Source organism: Hippopotamus amphibius, chromosome 5 (assembly GCF_030028045.1).
Source record: "Hippopotamus amphibius kiboko isolate mHipAmp2 chromosome 5, mHipAmp2.hap2, whole genome shotgun sequence".
NCBI lineage: Eukaryota > Metazoa > Chordata > Mammalia > Artiodactyla > Hippopotamidae > Hippopotamus > Hippopotamus amphibius.
In genome coordinates this window covers 44243583-44269151 of record NC_080190.1, presented here as the reverse complement: position 1 = coordinate 44269151, position 25569 = coordinate 44243583, and the positions used below count along the sequence as shown (strand labels likewise).

The 25569-nt window shown below is 34.3% G+C and overlaps 1 protein-coding gene across 17 annotated transcripts in view; it reads left to right on the top strand.

The window, feature by feature from the left end:
* The window catches only part of PCDH15 (protocadherin related 15), a 764244-nt gene that overhangs the window by 124077 nt on the left and 614598 nt on the right, over positions 1-25569 (top strand). For 11 of the 17 annotated variants that reach the window (XM_057735541.1, XM_057735540.1, XM_057735538.1 and 8 more), the window contains exon 2: positions 18993-19058. The exons of 3 other annotated variants lie outside the window; for them this stretch is intronic. In XM_057735541.1, the coding sequence (XP_057591524.1) occupies positions 18993-19058 (66 nt within the window). Of the gene's footprint in view, positions 1-18462; positions 18478-18992; positions 19059-25569 lie in introns of all 17 variants that reach the window. 3 more of the 17 variants (XM_057735543.1, XM_057735537.1, XM_057735529.1) reach the window with 1 other exon arrangement.

The following is a 25569-nucleotide window of genomic DNA, read 5'->3' as shown; positions in this document are numbered from 1 at the left end:
GATAGGAATATTACCAAAGTTTGTGAGGGCAAAAATCTAAAAACAGAATAAGAAGTCCATTATCATTTAAGTAAACTAATTTGAGGAGAGGTATAATAAGATGCTTTTAATGTAACAGAAATTATGAAAAGATTGATTTCTACTATTGGTAGCATTGCCCTCTTTTGAATTTCATATAGAAAACTGCTACATGTGCACCATTAGACATACAATACTGAGAAGGGAAGGATGATTGTAAAATTAGAAACCATGTAGCTTGGAAAGCAACAAGGAAGGCAGTTATAATAATAAAGTGTTTTGGAGGCTTACTGTTGGCAAAATATGTTATATGAGCAAACACAAAGAAGAATACATAGAATCCTACCCTTGAGAAGTTCTTTTAAATGGCAGCAGATCTTCAAAACCACAGGCATCTATATAGAGGATTGTCTAAAACTGAATCTATGAGTGGTTCACTCTGCAGGACATAAAGCTTTCTTCATCATATATTGTACATGTGGATAGCAAACTGTCAAAAACACCATATCTGAATTCCAAGGATGGTAAAATATTTGGCTTCAGTACTTTATTATTTTCAGTTTTTGAGAACTCTAAAGAAAACTTCTGAACCAAAAAAAATCAGTTTTTCAATAATGTTTTTTTTATTTTTATGGCCATGGTCAAAACTGTAATCCTAGCTTTTACAAACACAGACACTGGGTGGGCACCCACAAACCAAGGCTCTTGGTCAGGCCCAGCACCAGGACACCTATCACAGACCCATACTTTTGACCCAGTCCCATGCCAGATTAGCTTCCATGGGTATAGAATCCAGATCAGATTCAGCAAACTCAGGCTCCCAGCCCACCCTAACACTGGGCTCCCACTGCCTCAGCCTCCAGGGTAGCTCCCATAAGACTAGGTTCCTAGCCCATCCTGGTACTGGAATGGACCCTGTTCAAATGATTTGCCCAAACCAGTGATAACTAGCACATGGTTGCCCGCTGTGGACCCAGGATCCAGCTCTACCCACACACACCCAAATTCCAGGCTATCATTGAAGACTCAGGTGTCAGGCCCACCCCAGTAAACCTAGGATCCAGCTTGCTCCCACAGGAAGAGGCACCAGGCTGGTCACCATGTACCCCAATGCCAGGCCTTCCCACCTGCTGACCTAGGTACCAATCCTACCTACTTAGAGACTCTAACAGCAAGCCTTCTTACAGACACTGCCAGCCAGACCTGTCAGAATCTCTGGGTGGGGTGACTAGTGAAGGGCTTTACCTGAAAAAGCCAGTATGCAACAAGTAGAAGTGCTTATTTCCCAAATGCACAGACACCAACCTAAGGTCACAGGGATCATGAATATCAAGAAAACATGATACTGCCAAAGGAAACTAATAAAACCCCAATGACTGACCCTAAAGAAATGGAGGTCTATGAATTGTCTGACAAATAATTCAGAATAACCCTCTTAAAGAAATTCAGGGAACTACAAGGAAACACACATACACAAGTAAATTAAATTAGAAAAATAATACATGAACAAAATGAGAAATTCAAGAACTAGAAATCACTAAAAAAAAAAAAAAGAAGAAGAAGAAACCCTAGAGTTGAAGAATGCAATGATTAAACTGAAGATATTCAGCGGAGAGATTCAATAGTAGACTCAACCAGGCAGAAGAATTAGTGAACTGGAAGACAGGTTACTTGAATTCATTCAGTCACAGGAGAACAACAAAAACTGAGAATTAAAAAGTGTGAAGAAAGCCTAAGTGAATTATGGAATACCATTAACAGAAACAATCTATGCATTATTGGAGTCCCCAGAAGGAGGAGAGGGAGAAGGTGGCACAAAGCTTATTTTAAAAAATAAGGGCTGAGAATGTTCCAAATCTGGGGGAGGTTTATATATTGATGTTCAAGAAGTTAATAGGTCATCCCAAAAATTTCGACCCAAAACAATCTTCTAAAAGACACATTGTAATAAAACCATCTAAAATCAAAGACAAAGAGAATTTTTAAAACAACAAGAAAAATAAATTCCTCACATATAAGGGAAATCTCTTCAGACTCTAGGTGGATTCATTGGCTAAAAACTTACAGGACAGGACAGACTGGGATGATGTATTCAAAGTGCTTAAAGAAAAAATGTGCCAACCAAGAATACCTTATATGGCAAAGTTTTCTTTCAGAAACAAAGGAGAGACCCCTACATGTACCTTACAAGAAATGCTGAAAGGAATTCTTTGAACTGAAAAAAAAGAGAATGCTAATTAATAACAATAAAATGTAAATATTTTAAAACATGCTGGTAAAGGTAAATATACAGTCAAATTCAGATTATTCTAATGCTGTCATATGGTGGTGTGATAATCACTTATCTCTATTATAAACATTAAAGGACAAAAGCTTTAAAAATAACTATAGCTACAATAATTAGTTAATGGATACACAGTAAAAAAGGATGTAAATGATGACACACAAAATATAATATTGGGGTGGGAGAGTAAACATGTGGAGTGTTTATGCAATTGAAGATAAGTTGTTTTCAGTTTAAAATAGAGTGCTATATCTATAAGATGTTTTCTGTAAGCCCCATGAAAACTGAAAAGTAAAAACTTTCGGTAGATATAGAAAAGGCAAAGAAAAGGGAATCAAAACACATCATTACAGAAAATCAATAATTCACAAGAAAGGCAACAAAGAGGAAAAAAGATCAAGAGAACTACAAAACAGCCAAAAAACAATAAATAAGATAGAATTAGTAAGTCCTTACCCATCAATGTTTACTGTAAATCTAAATGGACTAAATGATCAAATCAAAAAGCATAGAGTGGCTGAGTTGTCTTAAAACAAGACCCAACTATAAGCTACCTACAGAAGACTCACTTCAGCTTTAAGGACATATAGAAGCTCAAAATGAAGGTGTTTCCATACAAATGGAAACCAAAAGAGAGCATAGTAGCTATGAGAGTATGAGTCGCTATACTCATATTAAACAAAACTGACTTAAGTAGAAAACTATAATAAGAGACAATAGAGATCACTAGATAATAAAAAAAAAAAAAAAAGTAGGGCCAGACATTATAAAACTGAGAGGAAAACATAGCAAGAACACTTTTTGACATAAATCACAGCAAGATCCTTTTTAACCCACCTCCTAGAGTAATGGAAATTAAAACAAAAGTAAATAAGTGGGACTTAATGAAACTTCAAAGCTTTTGCACAGTAAAGGAAACTATAAGCAAGATGAAAAGACAACCCTCAGAATGGGAGAAAATGTTTGCAAATGAATCAACAAAGGATTAATCTCCAAAATATATAAACAATTCATACAGCTCAATATTGAAAAAATAAACCACCCAATCAAAATATGGGCAGAAGACCTGAATAGGCATTTCTCCAAAGAAGACATATGGATGGCCAAGAGGCACATGAAAAGCTGCTTAACATCACTAATTATTAGAGAAATGCAAATCAAAACTACGAGTTCTCACCTCACACCAGTTAGAATGGGCATCATCAGAAAATCTACAAACAGTAAATGCTGGAGAAGGTGTGGAGAAAAGGGAACCCTCTTGACTGTTAGTGGGAATGTAAATTGATATAGCCACAATGGAGAACAGTATGGAGGTTCCTTAAAAAACTAAAAATAGAATTACCATATGACCCAGCAATCCCACTGCTGGGCATAAACCCAGAGAAAACCATAATTCAAAAAGACACATGCACCCTAATGTTCATTGCAGCACTGTTTACAACAGCCAGGTCATAGAAGCAACCTAAATGTCCATCAACAGATGAATGGATAAAGAAGATGTGGTACATATATACAATGGAATATTACTCAGCCGCAAAAAGGAACAAAACCGGGGCATGTATAGAGACATGGAAATGACCTAGAGACTGCCACATAGAGTGAAGTCAGAAAGAGGAAAACAAATATTGTATATTAATGCATATATGTGGAATATAGAAAAATGGTACAGATCAACCAGTTTGCAAGCCAGAAATAGACACACAGATGTAGAGAACAAACATATGGACACCAAGTGGGGAAAGCAGGGGGGAGGGGTTGAGGGGGTGAATTGGGAGATTGGGATTGACATACATACATTACTAATAAGAAAAAAAATATCAAATTGTACACTTTAAATATAAGCAGTTTATTGTATGTCAATTATATCTCAATAAAAGTTCTTTAAAAAAAGGAAAATGGTAACAAGAGACAATAGAGATCATTATGTAATTTAAAAAGGGGGGGGCAATTCAACAGGAAGATATAAAAACCCTAAATATATATGTACCCAACATCAGAGCACCTAAATATATTAAGCAAATACTAGCAGACCTGAAGGGAGAAATAGATAACAATACAGTAATATTAGGGGACCTCAGCACTCCATTTTCAGCAATGAATATCTCATTCAACCAAAATATTAATAAAGAAACATTGAATTTAAATTATATGTTACACTTAATTGCCCTAACAGACACATACAGGACATTCCACTCAATAGCAGCAGCATACACATTTTTTCAAGTGCACACCAAATATTCTCCAGGGTAGTTTATTCATTAAATCACAAAACAAATGTTAGCAAATATAAGAAGCTGAAGTCATACCAGGTATATTTTCTAACCACAATATTATAAAACAAGTAATCAATAACAGGAGGAAACTGGAAAAATCACAGATATGTGGAAATTAAACAACAGTTGCCAGATCAGTGGCTCAAAGCATAAGTCAAAAGAAAAACTTTAAAAAGTATCTTGAAGTAAATGAAAATGGGAACACAATATGCAAAAACTATGGGATGCAGTAAAATCAGTGCAACAGGGAAGGCAATAACAAAAAGACAAAAAAAAAACAGCAACAACAACAACAAAAAGTGTACATTAAGAAAAAAGAAAGACCACAAATAAACAACCTAACTGTACATTTCAAGGGACTAGAAGAAGCCCAAAGTTAGCAGAAGGAAGGAAATAACAAAGATCAAAGTAGAAATAGATGATATAGAGAACAGAAAAAAAATAGAAAGATCAGGCTAAAAGCTGGATTTTTTTTTAAAGATAAATAAAGTGAAAAACATTTTATTAGACTAAGAAAGAGAGGAGATTCAAATAAATTATATCATAAATGAAAGAGGGCACATTACTGCTGACACCACAGAAATACAAAGGATCATAGGAGATTACTTTGAACAGTTATACACCAAGAAATTGGATAACCTAGAAGAAGTAGGTAAATTCCTAGTGATACACTCTACCAAGACTGAATCATAAATAAACAGGAAATTTGAACATATCAATAACGAGTAAGGAAACTGAACCAGTCACTAAAACCTTCCAACAAAGAAAAGCCCAGGACTAACCAGATGATTTCACTGAATTCTATCATTTAAGAATTAATGTCAGTCCTCCTCAAACTCTTCTAAAAAGTTGAAGAGGAAGGAACACTGCCAAACTCATTATATGAAGGCATCATTATTCCATTAGCAAAGCCAGAAAAGGACACTACACCAGAAGAAAACTACAAACCAATATCCCTGGTGAGTACAGATGCAAAAATTCTCAAGAAAATACTAGCAAATTAAAATCAGCAGCAAAGTAAAAGGCTCATATACCATCACTGAGTGGGATTTACTCCTGGGATGCAGCAAGGTTCAACATATGCAAATTGATAAATATGATACACAACATTAATAGAAAGATAAAAATATATGATCATCTCAAAAGATGCAAAAAAAGCATGTGACAGAATTCAACATTCATTCATGACCAAAAACCTCAACAAATTGGGTATAGAAGGAATGTAGCTCAACCTAGTAAAGGCCACATACAGTAAGCCTACAACTAACATCATAGTCAATGGTGAAAAACTAAAAGCTTTTTCTCTAAGATCAGGAACAAGACAAGGGTGCCCACTCTGACCATTCCTATTTAACATAGTACTGAAAGTCCTAGCTAGAGCAACTAGGCAAGAAAAAAAGAAATAAAAGACATTCAGATCAGAAAAGTAGAAGAGAAATGTTCTCTGTTTGCAAATGATATAATCTTATATAAAAAAACCCTAAAGACACCAACAGAAAACATTTAGAACAAACATTTTGTAAATTTGCAATACACAAAATCAATATACAAAAACTGTTGTTTCCATTTACTAACAATGAACTATCAGAAAAAGAAATAAAACAATCCCATTTACAATACCATAAAAAATGATAAAATATGAATACATTGAACCTACAAGGTGAGACACTAATGAAAGAAATTGAAGAAAACAGGAAAAAATGTAAAGATATCTCAGGCTAATGGATCAGAAGAAATAATATTATTAAAAAGTCTATACTACTTAAAGCCATCTATAAATTTAATGCAATCCCTATAAAAATTCCAATGGCATTTTTCACAAAGCTGGATAAAACAATCCTAAAATTTGTATGGAACAACAAAAGACCCCAAATAGACAAAGCAATTGTGAGAAAAAAGAACAAATCTGGAGACATCACACATCCTGATTTCAGTCTTTATTACAAAGCTATAGTAATCAAAACAATTTGGTACTGGCATAAAACAGATACATATTCCAGTGGTATAGAATTCAGATCCCAGAAATAAACCCACACAACTTACATTGAAAAAGAGAGCCAAAAATAGTCAATGGGAAAAGGACAGCCTTTTCAATAAACAGTGTTGCAAAAACTGGATATTCACATGTAAAAGAATGAAATTGGGTCCCTATCTTATACCATTCATAAAAATTTACTTGAAATGGATTAAAGACTTAAACGTAAGACCCAAAACTGTAACACTCCTTAGCAAGAAAACTTCTTGATGTTTGTCTTGGCAATGATTTTTTTGATGACACCAAAAGTACAAGCAACAAAAGCAAAAATAAATAGTGGGACTACAACAAACTAAGATTTTCTGCATAGCAAAAGAAACAAGCTAAATAAAAAGTCATCCTATGGAATGGGAGAAGATATTTGCAAGCCATCTGTGTAAAGGATTAATATTTAAAGTATATAAGGAATTGATATAAGTCAATACCAAAAGAACAATCAGATTAAAAAGCAGGCAGAGGCCATATACAAAAATAAACACAAAACAGGTGAAAGGCCTAACTATAAGATTGGATACCATAAAACTCCTAGGGACGACATAGGCGGAACACTTTGACGCAAATCACAACAAAAGTAAAGGAAATAAAAGCAAAAATGAATAAATGAGACCTAATTAAAGGCTTTTACATGGCAAAGGAAACCATTGACAAAATGAAGAAAAAAAAAACAGCCTACTGAATAGAAAAAAGTATTAGCAAATGATATGACTGATAAGGAATTAATACCCCACATAAATAAACATCTCATGCAACTCAACATCAAAAAAAAAAGTCAGAAGAACTGAATAAACATTTCTCCAAAGAGGAAATGCAGGTGGCCAAAAGGAAAAGATGCTCAACATCATTAATCATAAGGGAAATGCAATTCAAAACCACATGAGATAGCCATTTGACAGGTGTGAGGTGGTATCATCAAAAACAAACACAAATAGCAGATGTCGGTGAAGATGTGACTGTTAATGGGAATGTAAATTGGTGCAACCACTGTGGAAAACAGTATGGCTGCCCTGTTTCTCAAAAAACTAAAAATAGAACTACCATATGACACAGCAATTCTACTCCTGGGTATATATCTGAAGAACAATAACGACAACAAAAATAAATCTGAAAAGATACATGCACCCCAATGTTCATAGCAGCATTAATTACAATTGTATGAAAGCAACCTAAGTGTCTATCAACAGATGAACGGATAAATATATGATACACACACACAATGGGACACTACTAAGCCATAAAAAAAAAAAAAGTTGCTGTTTGCAACAACATGGATGGAGTTGGAGGGCATTATGCTAAGTGAAGTAAGCCAGACAGAGTAGACAAATACTATATGATATCACTTACATGTGAAATCTACAAAAAATACAAGAAAAGAGTGAATATAATTAAAAAAGAAGCAGACTTACAGATATAGAGAACAAACCAGTGGTTACCAAGATGTGTGCGGGTAGAAGGGAAGGGACAATATAGGAATGGGAGCATGGAATTGAGCTTAAGATAGGCTCAAGGATGTATTGTACAACATGAGGAATATAGCCAATATTTTGTAATAACTGTAAATGGAAAGTAACCTTTAAAATTGTATAAAAACTTTTTTTAAAAAAATTAAAGAATAGATATTGACTCTTCCATAGAAGGATTAATCAACATGAAAGTTACATGGTTTTTTAAAAAAATGGGCAGAGGACTTGAAGAGACTTTTTTCCAAAGAGGACATACAAATGGCCAACAGGTACATGAAAAGATGTTTAGCATAACTAATCATCAGGGAAATGCAGATCAAAACCACAGTGAGATATCACCCCACACCTGACAGAATGACTTATCAAAAAGCCAAGAGATAACAAGTGTTGGTGAGGATGTGAAGAAAGGGAATGTTTGTATCTCATTGGTGAGAATGGAAAACAGCATGAAATTTCAAAGATATTAAAAATAGATCTTATATGATTCAGCCATCCCACTTCTGGGTATATATCCAAAGGAAATGATATCACTGTTGGAGAGATATCTGCACCCCCATGTTCACTGCAGCATTATTCATAATAGCTAAGACATGGAGATGACCTGTGTCCACTGACAGATAAATGAAGAAAATGTAGTATATGTACAAAATGGAATATTATTCAGCCATAAAAATAAAGGAAATCTTGCTTTTTGCAAAAACATGGTAGACTTTGAGAGCATTATGCTAAGTGAAATCAGTTAGAGTAAGTCAAATACTGTATGTTCTCACTTATATGCGGAATCTAAAAAAGCTGAACTCAGAAACTTGTGGTTGCCAGTGGCTGGGGGATGGGGAAAAAGGAGAGATGTTACAGATGGTACAGTATTCCAGCTCAAAGATGAATAAATTCTGAGTATTTAATGTACAGCACAGTGACTATGATTAACAATATTATACACTTGAAAGTTGCTAAGAGAGTAGATCTCAAATGTTATCACCACACACAAAAATGGGTAATTATAAAAGAGTATGGAGATGTTAACTAATCTTATTGTGGTAATCACTTTACAATAGATGCATGTATCAAACCATCATATTGTATACCTTGAATTTACATAAATGTCAATAATATCTTAATGAAGCTTGAAAAAAGATGTAAGAAAACAGATGTGATGTTTACATGGATATGGTCTTTAATATTATGAGTAATAAAATGCTTACATTTTTTTCCTTATAATTTAATTCACAGAGTTTGCTTTTTTACTGACAGCTTAGGTATTCATAAGTAGATTGTAGCAAAGAACTTGATTTAAAGAGGCAAAGCAGACTGTATACAAAGAATTAATAAAGATCTCCATTTGAAGAATGCAGTTTTAAACAGTGATGTTGATGCTGCAGCTTTTAGCTTTTGACCTCTTTGCGCATCTTAGTAAGAATCATGATTGACAATTTCCGCAGAGCTACCTCATTAAGAGAAATTAGAAAATAAAATAGCTTTCAGAAAAAATGACTAAATTCTTTAATTTCTTCTCATAGAGTTTTTTTGTATAATTTTGTTTTCCTCATTGACATGAACCCTTATCCCTTTCTTTCTCCTTTATATGTTAATTATAAAACATAAAGACAAATTGGATAACATGGTAAAACAAGCTAACCAATGGAAAAAGCCTTTTAGGAAGATTTTAGAGTAACAGAAAGCAAGATCTTGCAAAGAGCATTTAGAAGGGGCACAAAATCCACCTTATATTAGATTATCAAAGCAGATTTTTTATTTTTATTTTAATTATAAGCATTTCTCTGATAATTTTAGGAGATCTTTTTGCATGATTCAGTTACAATAACTATGTATCCTTAGCACTCTGTGGCCATATAATTAAATGTATTGTTACTATTCCAGTACATTAAATGCACACCAAAATGCTAACATATCTGAAGCCTATTTTGATCTGCTAATAAACTATGGCTTTCCTTTGAATGTTGAAAAATGTAAGAAACTACTACTTAATTAATTAAAATATATGAAAGTCACTGCTTTTAAAATGTAGAGATATACAAATTTTGTATGTGATTAACTTATCTTGTTAGAATAGAATTTACCTAACAATAACCTATAAAGCACTTCCATATGCCGATCACTATTCCATACAATAATTTCAGTTTTACAGCTAATGCAACTGAGCTATAGAGAGTTTAAGTTACTTTCAGAGATCTTAAAAGCTAACAAGTTGTAAAATGTGGCTAGTATTGAACCTAGATAGTCTGTTTCCCAAGGCCATGTCCATAACCACAATACCATGCTGCTGCTTCTGATATCAGTGGTGACATAACACCTTGGACCAAGAACTGTTTCATCCATCTCAAATTCCTCAAACATAATTATGATCCTGTGATGGAAGTTTAGACAAGTAAGGAAAAACTGTTACTATCAATGGAAAGAAATCTCAAAGAGCTTCTAACTCATGCAGTATAAATTAAGTAAGGACATTATACTTGGGTACAAATATTAACATATTTGATGATACATTTACATGAAATTATAAAATAATGAATTATAGTAATATTCCCAGTGAACAAAAATAGCTTTAAGAGTATTACTTGAGGGGACTTCCTAGGTGGCACAGTGGTTAAGAATCTGCCTGCTAATGCAGGGGACACGGGTTCAATCCCTTTTCCAGGAAGATCCCACATGCCTTGGAGCAACTAAGCCCGTGTGCCACAACTGCTGAGCCTGTGCTCTAGAGCCCATGAGCCACAACTATTGAGCCCATGTGCTGCAACTACTGAAGCCCGCTTGCCTAGAGCCTATGCTCCATAACAAGAGAAGCCACCAAAATGAGGAGTCCACGCACCACAATGAAGAGTAGCCCTCACTCGCTGCAACTAGAGAAAGCCCATGTGCAGTGATGTAGACCCAACACAGCCAATAAATAAATAAATAAATTTATTTAAAAAAAAAAGTATTACTTGATCTTCTGATCAGACTTCTGACAATTCAGTTCCAGTTCTGCCTTCTTCCTGTAGCCTTTTATTTGTCTTTCTTTTTATTACTTAGATCCATTACTTAAGAATGAGAATGGGTTTCTCTCACTAAATGCCATCTATGTACAAATCTACTATTGTTGATAGACCAATTTGAATATGAAATAGTATCTTTTGAAAAAAATGTAGAGACTGAGGGAGCCATGGCCTCTATGATAAATCATCCTAATGAAAGCAGTGATATAGAACAATAATCATGAATGACTTCAGTGGGCATTACTAAACCATATTGTTGGAACATCTTAATCAAATTATATAATCCAGTTAATGATGACACTAAGACATCATAAAATATACCTTCCTCCCTCCATGGTAAAATTTGAAATCTATTATTGCTAATATCTTATTCTTGAATTTGAAATGACTTACTTTAATGTCCTTTAGATTACTCAGTTCATTTTGCTTTCTCAGTCATGGTCTAACTCCATGTCTTTGTTGACTGCAGTTCTAGACAATGCAAGTTATAGTTCTATTGATCTTATAAATTTGAAGATCAAACTCCTTTTGTATGAGAGTAAAAATGTAAAACAAGGAGTTTTTATATTAAGATTTTACTCTGTGTATTTTCTTGGAAATGAATATTCCAAAGATCAATAGAAAAAAATGAGAATAGTCCCTCTGCTACTGCTTGTGACAAGCAAATTGAAAATAAAATGTTTGTGCAGCATGAAATTTTAAGAGAGCACAGTACTCCTTTGAATGAGAGGCCAAATTGCTTTGAACTAAGTAACTGATTCAGAGAGAGAGAAGAAGAGAGCAGAGAGAATGTGTTTGTGTGTGTGTATGAAAATGAAAGCTTCTAGATAAGATAGACCAGATGAATTTGAATATCCAAAGTGATAATAGAGGAATGTTGAGAATAGAGATTTCAGAAAATCTGTGACTCTTTCATGATCTTTCTGCTTGATCATTTGGACACCAGTGCATTTCCAGAATATTGTGGAACCAGTGAGTGACTGTGAGCACATTATTTTCTTAAACCTTGAGTTCAAAGATTCTATTTGCCTCTAGTAACTTCAGTTCAGGATAGTGTCTCCAGGTTGATATCTGGAACAAGAATTCCAACATTTTTCTGTCCATACAGACCATCCGTGGTGTGTCATGTGACTGCTTTTATTCTTAATGAGAATGCACTTCACAACCACGTATATAACAAGATCAGCCATCACTGAAAATTAGGGAAATGCAAGGGGTTCTCTACTCTTTGAGCAAAGGAAAAATTAGGAGTGATTCTCCAAATACAATCCTTCTTAAAATAATAATACTGTAGATATTAAGGTGAATCTATTCTGCCTGTACGTTTTGCCAGGCAAAATGAGATTACCATAGATTATCTCATTTATACTTGTAATAGATCTTTGAAGTAGTTATGTTTACTATTACACCAATTTACATAAACTGAGGTATAAGAAGTTAATAATCTATTTAATTTATACAACTATTAAAAGCCAAGGTTAGGATGTAAAAATTGGTTTTCTGACTCCAAAGTACATATTCTTAACCTCTATACTATACTAGGAATCAATTCCTTTAACACTTTAAACACTCCCAAAAAGATTTGAAATGATGAATAATAATGATTTAATTGGTTATTTTTGTTCATTTACCATGGAGGAGGATGTTCCCTAGTTCAACAAATGTATTGAATGATTATAATATGTCAAGTACTCTGCTAGGTGCTAGAATAATGCACTGATAATCATAGGCAGCTAGTAAGGAAATAGGTGAGTAAAAATTCTAAAAGATTGACACAAAAGTATTTGTGATCTTTGATATCATGACAGCTTTGATATCTGAGGTCTTTGAGCTTTATTTCTTTAAGGTGCAATTTGATAAAATCATGGAAGAACTTGGAATGCATCCTTGCTATTAATAGGATATTGGAGTATGTTTGCTCCATAATAGTTCTTCAGTTCAGTCAATTGGATGATCAGAGGATAGAATTCTAGTAGTAATTACACATAATTGGAAGCAAGTGAAAAATTTCTCCTCTTTTCATTACTCCTCTTTACAATTCTGAGCTCTCTATGATTTTTCAGAACTAATCCTTCAAAATCCCGAATTCCTACAAAATTGTCTCTTTCTTTACTTAAAGAGTAGCTTTTTCCTCATAGGGAAGGAAAAATAATTTTTCTTCTACATTTCTAGCTTCTTGGCTGAGACCTCCCTGTAATAGAACAATAAACAGGAGAAAAACAAATTTAATTATGTACAAAATGTGAGACTCAAACACAACCAGGCAATTGAGGTTTAAATACCATCATGAGCTAAGGAAAGGGATAAGGGTCTGAGACTTCAAAGGGAAAGAAGAGAATTCATAGAAACATGAGAAAAGGAAATGTTTGGTTAAAAAAAAAAAAAGTTTGCCTTGCCATGCAGATACTTCTCTCAGATAAAAAAAATTATCTCTGGTAATAGCTCTCTTCCTGGTACAGGTCCCCTTTCTAAATTCTTTTAGGCTATTAAAAGGAAGGAGTGGGGGGAAAGAAGCTTTCCCTGAGTCTGCTGGGTCTTCATTGCCTTCAGCTCCACATGCCAAAGTGGCATATTTTCAGGTGGCACATCTTGCCACCCTTCACATTTCAGCTGAGGTAATATCAATGGACCTACCTTTTACTAAATAATTTGTTACCCATTCTTTGCCCATTATTTTCATATGAGAATGCCTTTTCAAACATTAAGAAGAAAAAAGATGACGTTATAGAGGGCTTTTTAAAAATTGCTGTTGCAAATTTGGTCGAGGCGCTTCATTTTTGCATTTAAGAAATAGTTGCTGCGAGTCCACTCTGGCAGGAACTTTGCCCTGGGAACACAACTCTGAGGAACAGAAACAAGATCTAGTTTATCACTGAGTGTTCTGTCAGTGAAGAGTCAGATATTCATAAATTAATATGAGAAGGCAGAGTTAATTGAGTTTCAGGGAACCTGGGGATTGGAAATAACTTCTTTGGAAGAGTGAAGCACAAGTTAAAATCTAAAGAATGTATAAGTGAATGATGGGTTGAGTGTGAAGATTAGAAATAAGAAATTGTGCAATCTGGAAAGGTCTTGAGGTAGCTCAGGATGAAACAGTGTGATTAAAGAAAAGAAAAATCTGTCTGGAATGCAGAGAGCAAGTGAAGGCATGGAAATAGATGAGACTGGAGAGGAAGTAGAAGGCGGTATCATGCAGGACCTTGTAGGCCATATATTTTAGTTTTCATTCTAAAATCATACTATTAAGAGGGTTGTAGATCATGAAAATTTTGTTTTAACATAAAAGCAATGGCACATTATTAATGGGCAAGTGCATTTTAATTTGTAAAAGATCACAGTGGTTAAAGATAGAAAATTAAAGAGCAGGGCAAGGAAAACCTGTTAGATTAGGTAAGAGATTGGATTAGCATAGTGACATCAGAGATTAAAAGCTGTAGGTGGATATGAGAAGTTTTCCTGATTAAATTCAAGATTTATTGCAGGATTCAACATAGAAAAGCAAGGGAGATGGGCAAGCTCAAAGGTGACCCTCTGGTTTCTGGTTTATGCAGCTTGGTGCAAAATTGTGCTATTCACTGAAATAATACATACTGGAAGAGGCCAGTCATGGGCTGGGGGTAGCAACTAGAATCCCATTTTGGAGTGTTACATTTAAGGCACCTTTGAAATTGCAAGTACAGATGTTGTCAGAGCAGCAGGACCCAGACTCAGAGGGGAGGTCTGGGCAGGAAATACAATATGCTAGTCATTGGACATATTGATGGCAATGTCCATGTTAACATATGAAAAAATGTTAATATATTTGAAATTTTATTAAAAATACATTGTTTGACCTTAAATGGAAGTTTTGAGAATATGCTAAGGTGGAAATAAGGTCTTCCTGGCTGTTCTCTCTTCCTAAAAAAGAATGAACATATTTGGTCAATTCTGGATATTCCCTTTGCAGAGTAACATGCTCTTAAGCTTCAGGTTACAATAAGAACAGCATATCACAGGTTGATTACCTTTGAAACCAGTCATTACATATCTCGATAATACTGTTTTATGTTTTAAATCTGACTTGTTGCATGAGATTATTTACAAATATACAGAAAAAATATATGGCTTATTTTTAACTTGACAAATTTGAAGAAATAAATCACACTGGGCATTCAGGTATTTGTATTCATAGCCGACACTTTACAACAAATTGGATATGGGAATCGGCTAGGGGCCTAAGAGGTTAGAAATTTGAGGCACGAAAAACAATGAATTTGTGATTTAACCTGGACAGTCAAGGGTGAAATTAAATAGATTACAGAAGTTCCTTTCCAAGGTACAGGCGTCATCAGCTAACCTGTCTTTCCTGTGGCAGACAGATTATCCATAGACCGTAGAGAACAGGATCACCCAGCCCCCAAATTGCTTTCTAGTTTTCACTTTGATCTCCATTTGGATATTTTGCATACATAATACAGCCTGGCTACTCCATCCAAAGTTACTTTTTTTCAAGACAGTTCTGAATATACTTGTTATTAGAAGTATTTTTGTGCATTTCAAAACTAATTGTACTTTCATGAACACATCCTTCCAAAGCAAACGCTTAGGCTGTTGTGAACAATGTTATTAATAGATTATTTTTATGTATCTGACTAACCTCTCTTCATTAGTGTTGTGAGTCTAAAGTTTTTTAATCATTTTTGTTTTGATTCAGAATAAAGTTTATTAATTGGGCATGAAAAATATCTTATTGTGGGGTTTTGGAAACTGCTAAAAGAATAAAGCTGTGTGAAAGTCATCTAAAGGGGTCTGACTGGGAGAAACTGTAGCTGCACCTATCTTCCTGAGCAGTTTCTGTTGGCAAGCGCATAGTGAGAACAGAGACTTCTAAGCAGCACTCATGGAGGGATGTTCAATGAAAGTGCAGCTGGGCTGACTGTAGTTCAGAAAAATTCAGCAGCGTTCTTTCAGGATCAACTCTAGTCGGATTCTGAGGTTACTTAGATATATAAATGTGACACAGACTTGATCTGAAGGAGCTCTTATGAGAAAAAATACTAATACTTTTTTATGAAGTAATTTTTCCAATGGAATACAGTGTATATTGAAGGAATGCAGAGAAGAGGCATTTAATCTAGACTAACAACAAGGAAGATTTTCTAGAAGAGGTGATCCTTGCAAGATTCTTGAAAGAGAAATAGAAATTAACCAGGGGTAGAAGAGGAGAAAGCACATTTCAGCAGATGGCACAGCAAACATAAATTTGGTTTGTTATAGCTAAAGAATGAACTAAGAATGGGAAGCATAAGGGAGGGAGGGAGGGCTGGAATATGGGGAGTCGTACTTGACTTAGATGTATAGAAAAAGTCTACCCATAAATGTAATAGTAACCAAATGGTAAGAGGTTTCTGTATATGTATGCTCAGCTTTCCCCTTCTTTTCTTTCCCTTTAACCTGCCTGACTATAAAGTTATTGATTAAATATCTATTTTTCTATCAATATTCACGTGCAGAATCACACTTTTTCTCTCCTTTGCAGCTATGAGGATCTTAACTAAGGCAGTGGCCTCATATATAACTATTTTATATATATATATATATATATATATATATATATATATATATATAATATGAAGGGAGGGAGAGAGAGAAGGAGAGTGGGGAGAGAGAAAATAGTATTGAAAAGTAACTACTCTTTGAAATACAAATGGAAGGCATGTTGGTAATCCAAGAATTACTCCCCCTATAAGAACTGGTCATGTTTCCTTTATTCTTTCCACAAATTGCCTTTGCCTTCTTGTATATCCCATTTAGAGCAGGCGTTGTCTGTATGTTAATCATTTGTGTTATTAATGAATTTGGTAAAGAATTGACTCACATAGACCACATTATGCCACACCTGTGTGGTTTTTTATGAGTCTTTCTTTTAGCTGATCACTTATCTTCCCCAACTGAGATCTGTGACAAAGGGAGTTGGTGATTTTTAATTCCCATGTTCAGCACATAGTAAGTTATCTACAAATTTGACTGAATAATTTTTGAATGCATAGATGAATAAAAAACTAGATGAACAAAGTATTATAAGAACATGGAAGCAAAAGATAAATTCTGACTGGGGAAATAGACAAGTTTTTGTGGAATAGGTGAAATCTAGTTCTACCAAGAGAAGCAAAGACTTGCTGGGCAGGAGTAGAGGCAGACATGAATTTAGGTAACAAAACTTCCTTAATAATGAAAGATATGTTCTAGCAAGAGTAAGGGCTCTGATGTGACTGAAGGGACAGTGATTAATTGTAAGTAAACAATGTTGAGACCATGACATCCTTTGAATGATATCTTAAGACAATTTTCTTCACTCCAAAGGAAGCTTTGTGTGGAGAAGTGCCATTATTTTACCTTTGATTTGGGTGTATAAAAATCACTCTTGTGAAATGAATACATTAATGCAGGATGAGAACAAAGTTTCCAGGAGATCAGTGAGGAAACCACTGCAAAGTAGAGGTGACAGATAGTGAGGAGTTGTGCTATGTCACGGGGTATAGGAAGCAGAGAACAGAGTGTAATGAGGTAATTTAGATCTAAAAATGCTGTGACCTGAAACTCCTTGAATACTGACCAGGATGAAGAGAGAAAAACTGGAGATTTCTGATATTTTAAGCTTCATATGAAAGAGCACATATCTTACAATATAGAACAGTGCTTCCCAAATCCCTTATTATTCATGCCCATGTACATAATAGCAGAATTTTAATAAATAGTAAACCTTCAAATCATCTTCCAAATCATCATCCAAACATACTTGGATGGCTTTAAGTCAATTTATGTTGCAGTCATTGGAGTTTGCCATGTACATTTAACTGCATGACATAGCCCTATCAGGCTTACTGGGTACCTCCTGGGAGAGTGCTTTATGTCTCAGAAGTGTACTTTTGACATCTTGCAGGCAAAACCTTTGCATTTTAATTATCATGGATGTTATAGCTCATGATACTATTTATATGTTCATTATCATGAGATACTTGGGTATTAGCAGTATTTGAAATAAATTAATCACTACTGATTGACAGGCACTATTCTTAAGGTTTGTTCAACAAAGGGATAATAGACAATTCATAAATAATTTTATTTACCTTTTCATAGGACACAAGTGTATTGTATGTTATGTTCAAGTTGATCTATAATTTTTAATATGTTAGTGACATACATTATCAAGTTAATTTGTTACTACTGTGTTAGAATGACAAAAACCTAAGGATTTTATATATTTCACTTCCGGAAATCATTAGTTGATGTATCTGTTATTGTATAATGCTATTTATATCTTTAAATCCTCGCTAAATATATACATATATTCTTTCTTCCTTTCTTTCATTTTTCTGATCTGCTTCCATTGATGACTCTATTCTTTTGACTCCAGACTGGCAATATGAGGGTAAGATGACAAAAATAAAATCTCAAACAACCTCATGAACATTGCTTGCCTGTCTGTGTTTTATTCTCTTTAGAACATTATTAAAATTCTATTCACTCTTTTTAATTAGACTCTATCACAATTAAAGTCCAATTATGTTTGTTTCTGTTGTGAAGCTTTAATTACAATTTATCCTTGTTAATCATCCCTTTATGTTATTTCTTTGGGTTAAATTACCATCCCATTATCTCTGTCCTGAAGGACTTCAGCTCTCCAGTCATCTTTGCTGGTGTTTTCATAGTAAGATTTGAACAGTTTCATGGTACACAGAGTGTCTTTGTTACAATGTGGTAAGGAATCTATGTAGCTCTTATGAAAATTTGTTAAAAAATGAAAAATTGTTAAAAGTAATTATGCATATTAATTTGATTGTAGGATTTTTTATTTTAAATATCAATGTACATCTCAATGAACTTAATCTCAGGGTGAGTGCCCCTGCAGTAGCTACTTCTTACTTGGTCTTGTTTTCTTTTTAGATTGCAAACTAGCTAGGGGAGGACCACCAGCCACCATAGTTGCCATTGATGAAGAAAGTCGGAATGGTGAGTGAGCTTTATGTTTTAAAAGTGACTTAATCTAAGAGGGATTTCTCATTTCAAACCTAGATTTGATATGTGTGGAAGTACTAAATGAAAGCCTCAAGCCAAATCCAGTATCAGTTCCCTTTTAATTTCCTCCCTGTATGAGTTTAAATTATTCCATTCCCTGGAAATACATTACTTGGATTACATTATGAGAGGCTCAATGAGTAGAAATTGTTTAGTTTTTATTGCAGAAAAGTCGTTTAATTCAGGATCAGTCCAAGAATGCATCTAGATACTGGCTAGAACTTTTCTTTGTCAGTAGGTAGAGTTGACTATCACACATACTGTTACCTAGCGTATTCCTCCAAAAGAAGTGGAACACAAGGTAAACTCTGCACTGCTCATTTAAATTTGCTATGACCTGGTAAGGATTAAGATCCATAATTTATTATTAGGCATGGTGATTTAAGAACAGTTGGTGGGAAAACTGAACATACTTGCGAACAGAGAACCTGGCAAAAGGTCTAGAGCAGAGGAGAAAGTCTGAATTTTCACTCAGACTGTCTGCCATAATTAACAACTAATTCCTAATTTATATTGTCATTCAAAAATATAATTTTTCTTATCAAAACAAAAATTAGCACTTTTGTTCCCCAATACTCTCCTAGTCTCTCTAAACTTTACAAATATTTAAAGATTTTCTTCCTCTGTTAGGTAACAGTAAAGTGGAAATCCTTTGAGTCTTGGTTCCTTTTTCAAACTATTCTAAATATGAGAATGTTCTGTGGCTCATTTTGTCTACTAATTCTGTAACAGACCTTCCATTGGGTTTAATTTGTTCTTTCTGTCTAGGCTAAACACTGTTTTGCCAGATTGATGTATTTTTAAAAAAGAATGTCAAGTGGCTTATTAGAAAGTGACTTTCACCTGGAATTCAACCTACATGTATTTTGAAAATTTCTATAATATACATAATACCTGAATTGGTGCACTTCATCATAGATTTATTGTTCTGTATTAGAAACATTTCATTTGTTTCTTAGAAGAATTGGCATAAATTGTTAAAATTCTTGAACATCTTTCACATCCTTTGGAATCAGCCAAAAATGTCCACAACACTCCTGCCCTTTGTTTAAACAAATTTAAGTGTCCATGCTAAATTTTAGAAATTTTTTAAAAATTACACAAATTTATTTTTAAAAAGTTAATCCCTACTGAGCTAGAAAGTATATGAAATTAATGAATTACTAGGATGCATTTAAATAAACTGGAAATGAGTCCTATATGTGTCTGTAGAAAACAAATATATGTATATACACACACACACACTATACCAAAAAAATTTCATCTCACTTTTATGATTATGGTTTATCCTTAACTATTTTCCTTTGAACAAATCTGTTTTCTAAATGTCCTACGATAAAAACTTTGCTTTTTAACCAGAGACAAAAAATAAACATGATAGAAAATCAATCTATATTTTCTCATTGTTCATCAATTCCCTTAAACATATAAGCTGAGCTGAACTAAAACATTTAATCTTACTAAACAGTGTTTTAACATAATTCTGTACAGAGTTTATTTTGCCAACTAGATAATTATAGCCATGGTAATGATATTTTACCTCTCCTTGTGCTGATTAAATCCCACTTTTTCAAGGAGCTTAGGAACTCTACAAAGATGTTGTCATAGCAGTGCTGCATGGTGACATGTGGGAAAGTTCAATATTTATATTTTAGAAGAATGTGACATGATGTAGTGGAGTAACGTTGTGCTCTTTAATTGGCATATTTTGTAGAAACTGCCAACTACTCAAAATGCTGCCAAAGTTATTTGAGTGTCATCACAAGGAGTATAAATACCAATCTAAAGAGATTAAATGTTTTACATTTTTCTTTCACATTAAATTTCTAAAAATGTGGGGATCAAATGAACGAAACTCTGCCAGATATTATAATGTAATGTGTAATCATCCTTGCCTTAAAAATCTAAAGGTAATAATCCAGGAAAGTGTTTTTATATTTTTTTTTAGGCAAACTAAGAAACTTCCCAATAGGACAGGTAATTCTAGTCCTGCTAGAATTAAACTCTTAGTTTCTTTTTTTATGAATCTTTTTAATTGGTAGTAACAAAAAATGTGGGTATCCTATTTTACTAGTGAAATAAGTACCTATTTTTTAAAGGTTCTGGGGCTTCTTAAAAGTAAGGCATAGCAAATCCTTCATTAAGCCAAACTAGTAAGTTTGTGTGCCAACTTGCTTTTCATTTACTTTATTGATGTCTACCGCTAAACCATCACCATTGCCAAATACATCCTCTGCCTTACTATAGCTTTTAAATAACTCAGGTATTTTAAAATCTATACTTAATTTTCCTATATAAGTCACTAAGGTACATTTATAGCATGTCCATTATTTGTCACATACATCTGCATATTTCAAGATTTTTATACTCTGTGGGATGGAAATATTTCCTTTTTATGAATATGTATGTTAAATTCATTTGCATATGTGTATATGTTTGAAAGAATTAAAAAATTAACAGGTAGAGATCTATAAACTTCTTTTTCACCCTGGGACCTGTTAGTTTTTTCCCCTCCTGGGTCCTTGTTCTCAGCAGTATATTGATAACAGATTCATTATATTACCCTCAGTCTGAATGAGTTTATTTTCATCACAGCTACCAGAAAATAAGCTTATATGGTAAAGACATGGAGTCAACCCATTAAGAGAATCACATTGGTTCCTGACTGCCACCAGAAAACTCTAGAGCTAGCATATAGAATATGTTTAATGAGTAATTGCATTCAGAGGGGAGAATGTATACAGAGAAACAGACTTAGAATATATTATTTGAAAATATCTAAAAATTCTTTCCAGAAAACACAAAAAACCTGCACATGGACATTTATAGCAGCTTAGTTCATAATTGCCCAAACTTGGAAGCAAGCAAGATGTCCTTTAGTAAGTGAATGGATAAGAAAACTGTGGAACACCCAAACAAATTCAGACTAAAAAGAAATGAGCTATCAAACCATGAAAAGACATGGAGACTTTGCATATCACTGAGTGAAAGAAGCCTATCTGAAAAAACATATTGTATGATTTCAACTATGACATTCTGGAAAAAGTAAAAATATGGGGAAAGATGAATAGTTTCTAGGGATAAGTAGGGGAAAGATAGGCAAAGCAAAGAAGATTTTTAGGGCAGTGAAAACACTCCGCATGATATTCTAATGATGAATATATGTCATTATACATTTGTCCAAACCAATAGAATGTACAACACCAAAAGAAAACCCAACATAAACTATGGACTTTGGGTGATTATGATGTGTCAATGTAGGCTCATCCTTGGGAGAAGGAAAAAAAGAAAGAAAGAAAGAAAGAAAGAAAGAAAGAAAGAAAGAAAGAAAGAAAGAAAGGAAGGAAGGAAGGAAGGAAGGAAGGAAGGAAGGAAGGAAGGAAGGAAGGAAGGAAGGAAAAGAAAAAGAGAAATGAAAAAAAAAGTACCATTCTAGTGAGTGATGTTGATTATGAGAAAGGCTATCCATGGGGCGGGGTGGGGGTGGGGGACGTATATGAGACAACTCTGTCTCCCTCTCCTATTTTTTTGTGAACTTAAAACACAGCTCTAAAAAAACTAAGTTTAAAAATAATGTTTCTGGAAATAATTTTTAGATTCACTGGACTCTGTGTTGCCTAATGGCATTGAGTCCTTACTAGAAGAAGAGAGGCCAGGAACAGTTATACTGGAACCACTTAAAGCTTGCCTCTGGGTGCCAGCCAAGCCAGGGTCCTGGCTGCTTTACAACTATGGAATGGCATTCAAACAGACTTTCGGACAACTAATTCAGACTAATTCTCGGGAGCTGCATAAATACATAGGCGGTGCTAGGTCAAGGGGACAAGAAAATAATTTGAAGTCATGGTTTGGACATTACACTATGATTGTACAACAGTAGACAGAATCAGAGGCAAAAGGATATTACTATGTAGGTGAGAAATTAGGAGGCCCATCCTAAACGTCCTTTCTGGATGTGCAGTTAAGATATTGTGGGCTCACAGCAAATGAAAGATGATAGAGCATCTTCACGTTATGAAAGGAGCCGCCAACAGAGGATGCCACAGCTGATTCAATGAGAATGTTTCCTGGTCCTTGTCAGGGCACATTTCAGAACCAGGTGTGAAATGGGTTCAGTATTACAGACCCTCCTGTGCTTCTAGGGAGGTAGAGGAGGTTACAGAAAGGAACAATGAATTCAGTTGGTCACTCCTTCTGTGGAGGTTCTCTGGCCCAAGCATGGAGTTAGGGGAGGGAAGGTTGGTTCTTCATTAGAAACAGTTACGTTATTGAGGGACATTTGCAAGTTGCTTGTCATCATCCTTTTCCTTCCATTGTCAAAAATCACTAAGGTTGGAAGAGTAGAAGATTAAATTTTTATGTTGATGTTCTTTCCTTATAGTTGCCAATTACATGTCTTAGATTTATTGCAAAGGAGTTTGCCAGACTCTGCCTTACACACCTCCAAAGGGTTGCAGGTAGAGTTTCACATACTCCTAGTAAAACAGGTCTTGCACACATGGGAAGAAAAGTCTTAAATAACTAATGTTTCTTTATGAATATTCCCAAGGTTTAAACAAAGTATGGTGTGATTTTTTTTTACATCCAAGTGTTCATAACCTTACCTTTTGGCCTATATATCTTTATTCTTCCCTTTCAGTTTCTAAAGAGAGCAAGGTCTAAACTGGCAGAAAGTTTTTGCAAGAACAACTTAAGTGGAAGAAGAATATACTCTATACAATATAGAGTAGCTTATAGTAGAAGATGGCTAGAACCCCAGATGAGAGATTGCACAAGATGCTAGGAAGAGAGGAAACTGAGGAACCAAGATGGCAAGTTATCAGGCAGCCTGGATGACAGTGTTCTATTGGGATAAACTGAAAGAGGTTGAGGATGTCACCGAGAGGTTAAAGGTGCTAGAGATTATATAGAAGGTGGAAAATTCAATATAGTTGCCATAGACAAAGTTCTCAGCTCATGTAAATGTTTGGGAGAAATATTATTAAAGACTGAAATCCTTATCTGGGCCTATCATTAGGCTATGTGTCTCTCAATGTGTCAAGACAAGGATACAGCTTAAGATGTTTCTGGATTTAATTCCCTCTCAGTTCTATGGTAATGATTTTAATTATTTCATATATGACATATAACAAAGTGTTGCCAACATAGTTTACATATTAAATAAAACCTGAAGTATAGGATATGTTCTTAGATATTAAGCTTTTGAAAACTTGTATAGGGCTTTACTCATGAAAATAAAAGGGAGAGAGGGGTCTAGTATATATGTCCTATGGGAGGGATAGTTCTAAGCGTTTGGTTTTAAACAGCTACTTTCTGAAGGCACTTTTATCCTACCTCTATTCCTTGTCGTTGTCTTACCACTAAGGTAAAGAGCATTTGTCTCTTTGATGGTTTTCTCAACAAATCCTAGAATTCTATTTGATATATGGAAATACAGTCTGCTGTATAAAGCCTTATGAAACACAGCAACTCCAACAAAAGAAGTTCTATACAGATGAAGGTAAATTAGTAGATGATAGTACAAGCTTTTGAAGTATTAAGACTGATACTTTGTATGAGGTTATATAAGATCGTTGGCGTCGACATCAAGTAAACGACCTTTAACAAAACACGAGAGTTTTGTTTTTCTGTATACATAGGGAAAAATGTGTTCCTATTGTTCTATAATTTTATAACAGCAAACTTGATTCTTAACTGCCAAAATGTTAAATCTTTTTATAAGACATTAGTGGTCTTCTGGCTAGATTGCTGTGGATGTTGCATAGCTCCAAAATCATGATTGCAAATTTCTTTGTCATTCTATTCTTTACTTTTCCCAGTCATCATCAAGTCATTCTGAGTTCTATTGAAAGGCATACACATTGATGAGGAAATATAGTTTTTTGTAAATCATGAAGAAGTTAAGTGAAACTATCCAAAAGACATTTGTCAGTGTTAGACCTAAGTTGATGTAAAAAAAAATCATGCCAATTCCTCATTTATTTTAATCCTCTTATTATAGTGACTAAGACAGTTGTCCTAGTAGAAAACAAATTGGCTCTGCTCATTACTACTGGAGCTACATATGCAATGATGCATTCTGCTTCTTCTCATTTGTGCCAAAGTATTATTTTCTAAAAGGTCAACAGCTGCAAACTTCTGAATATGTAACTGTGAAATAAGTAAATTGAAAAATTTCTAAGCATTAAGGAAATAGGTTGTTACTTATCTCAAGTTATCTAAAATTATATTGACATTTAATATTTCATTTATGATATTTCTTTTCTCATATGTTTACTATATAGCACCCAATATACAATGCTATTGCTGGACCTAGTGGAACGATCATAAAACCAAGGACAGGAGAAGTACACAAAGCAGATAGAAGGCAAAAAGGCCAGCAAGCTAGGGTGTTTTATACAAGGAAAGCAACTCTGTTCAAGTTAGTGGCCCTTGTTTACTATTT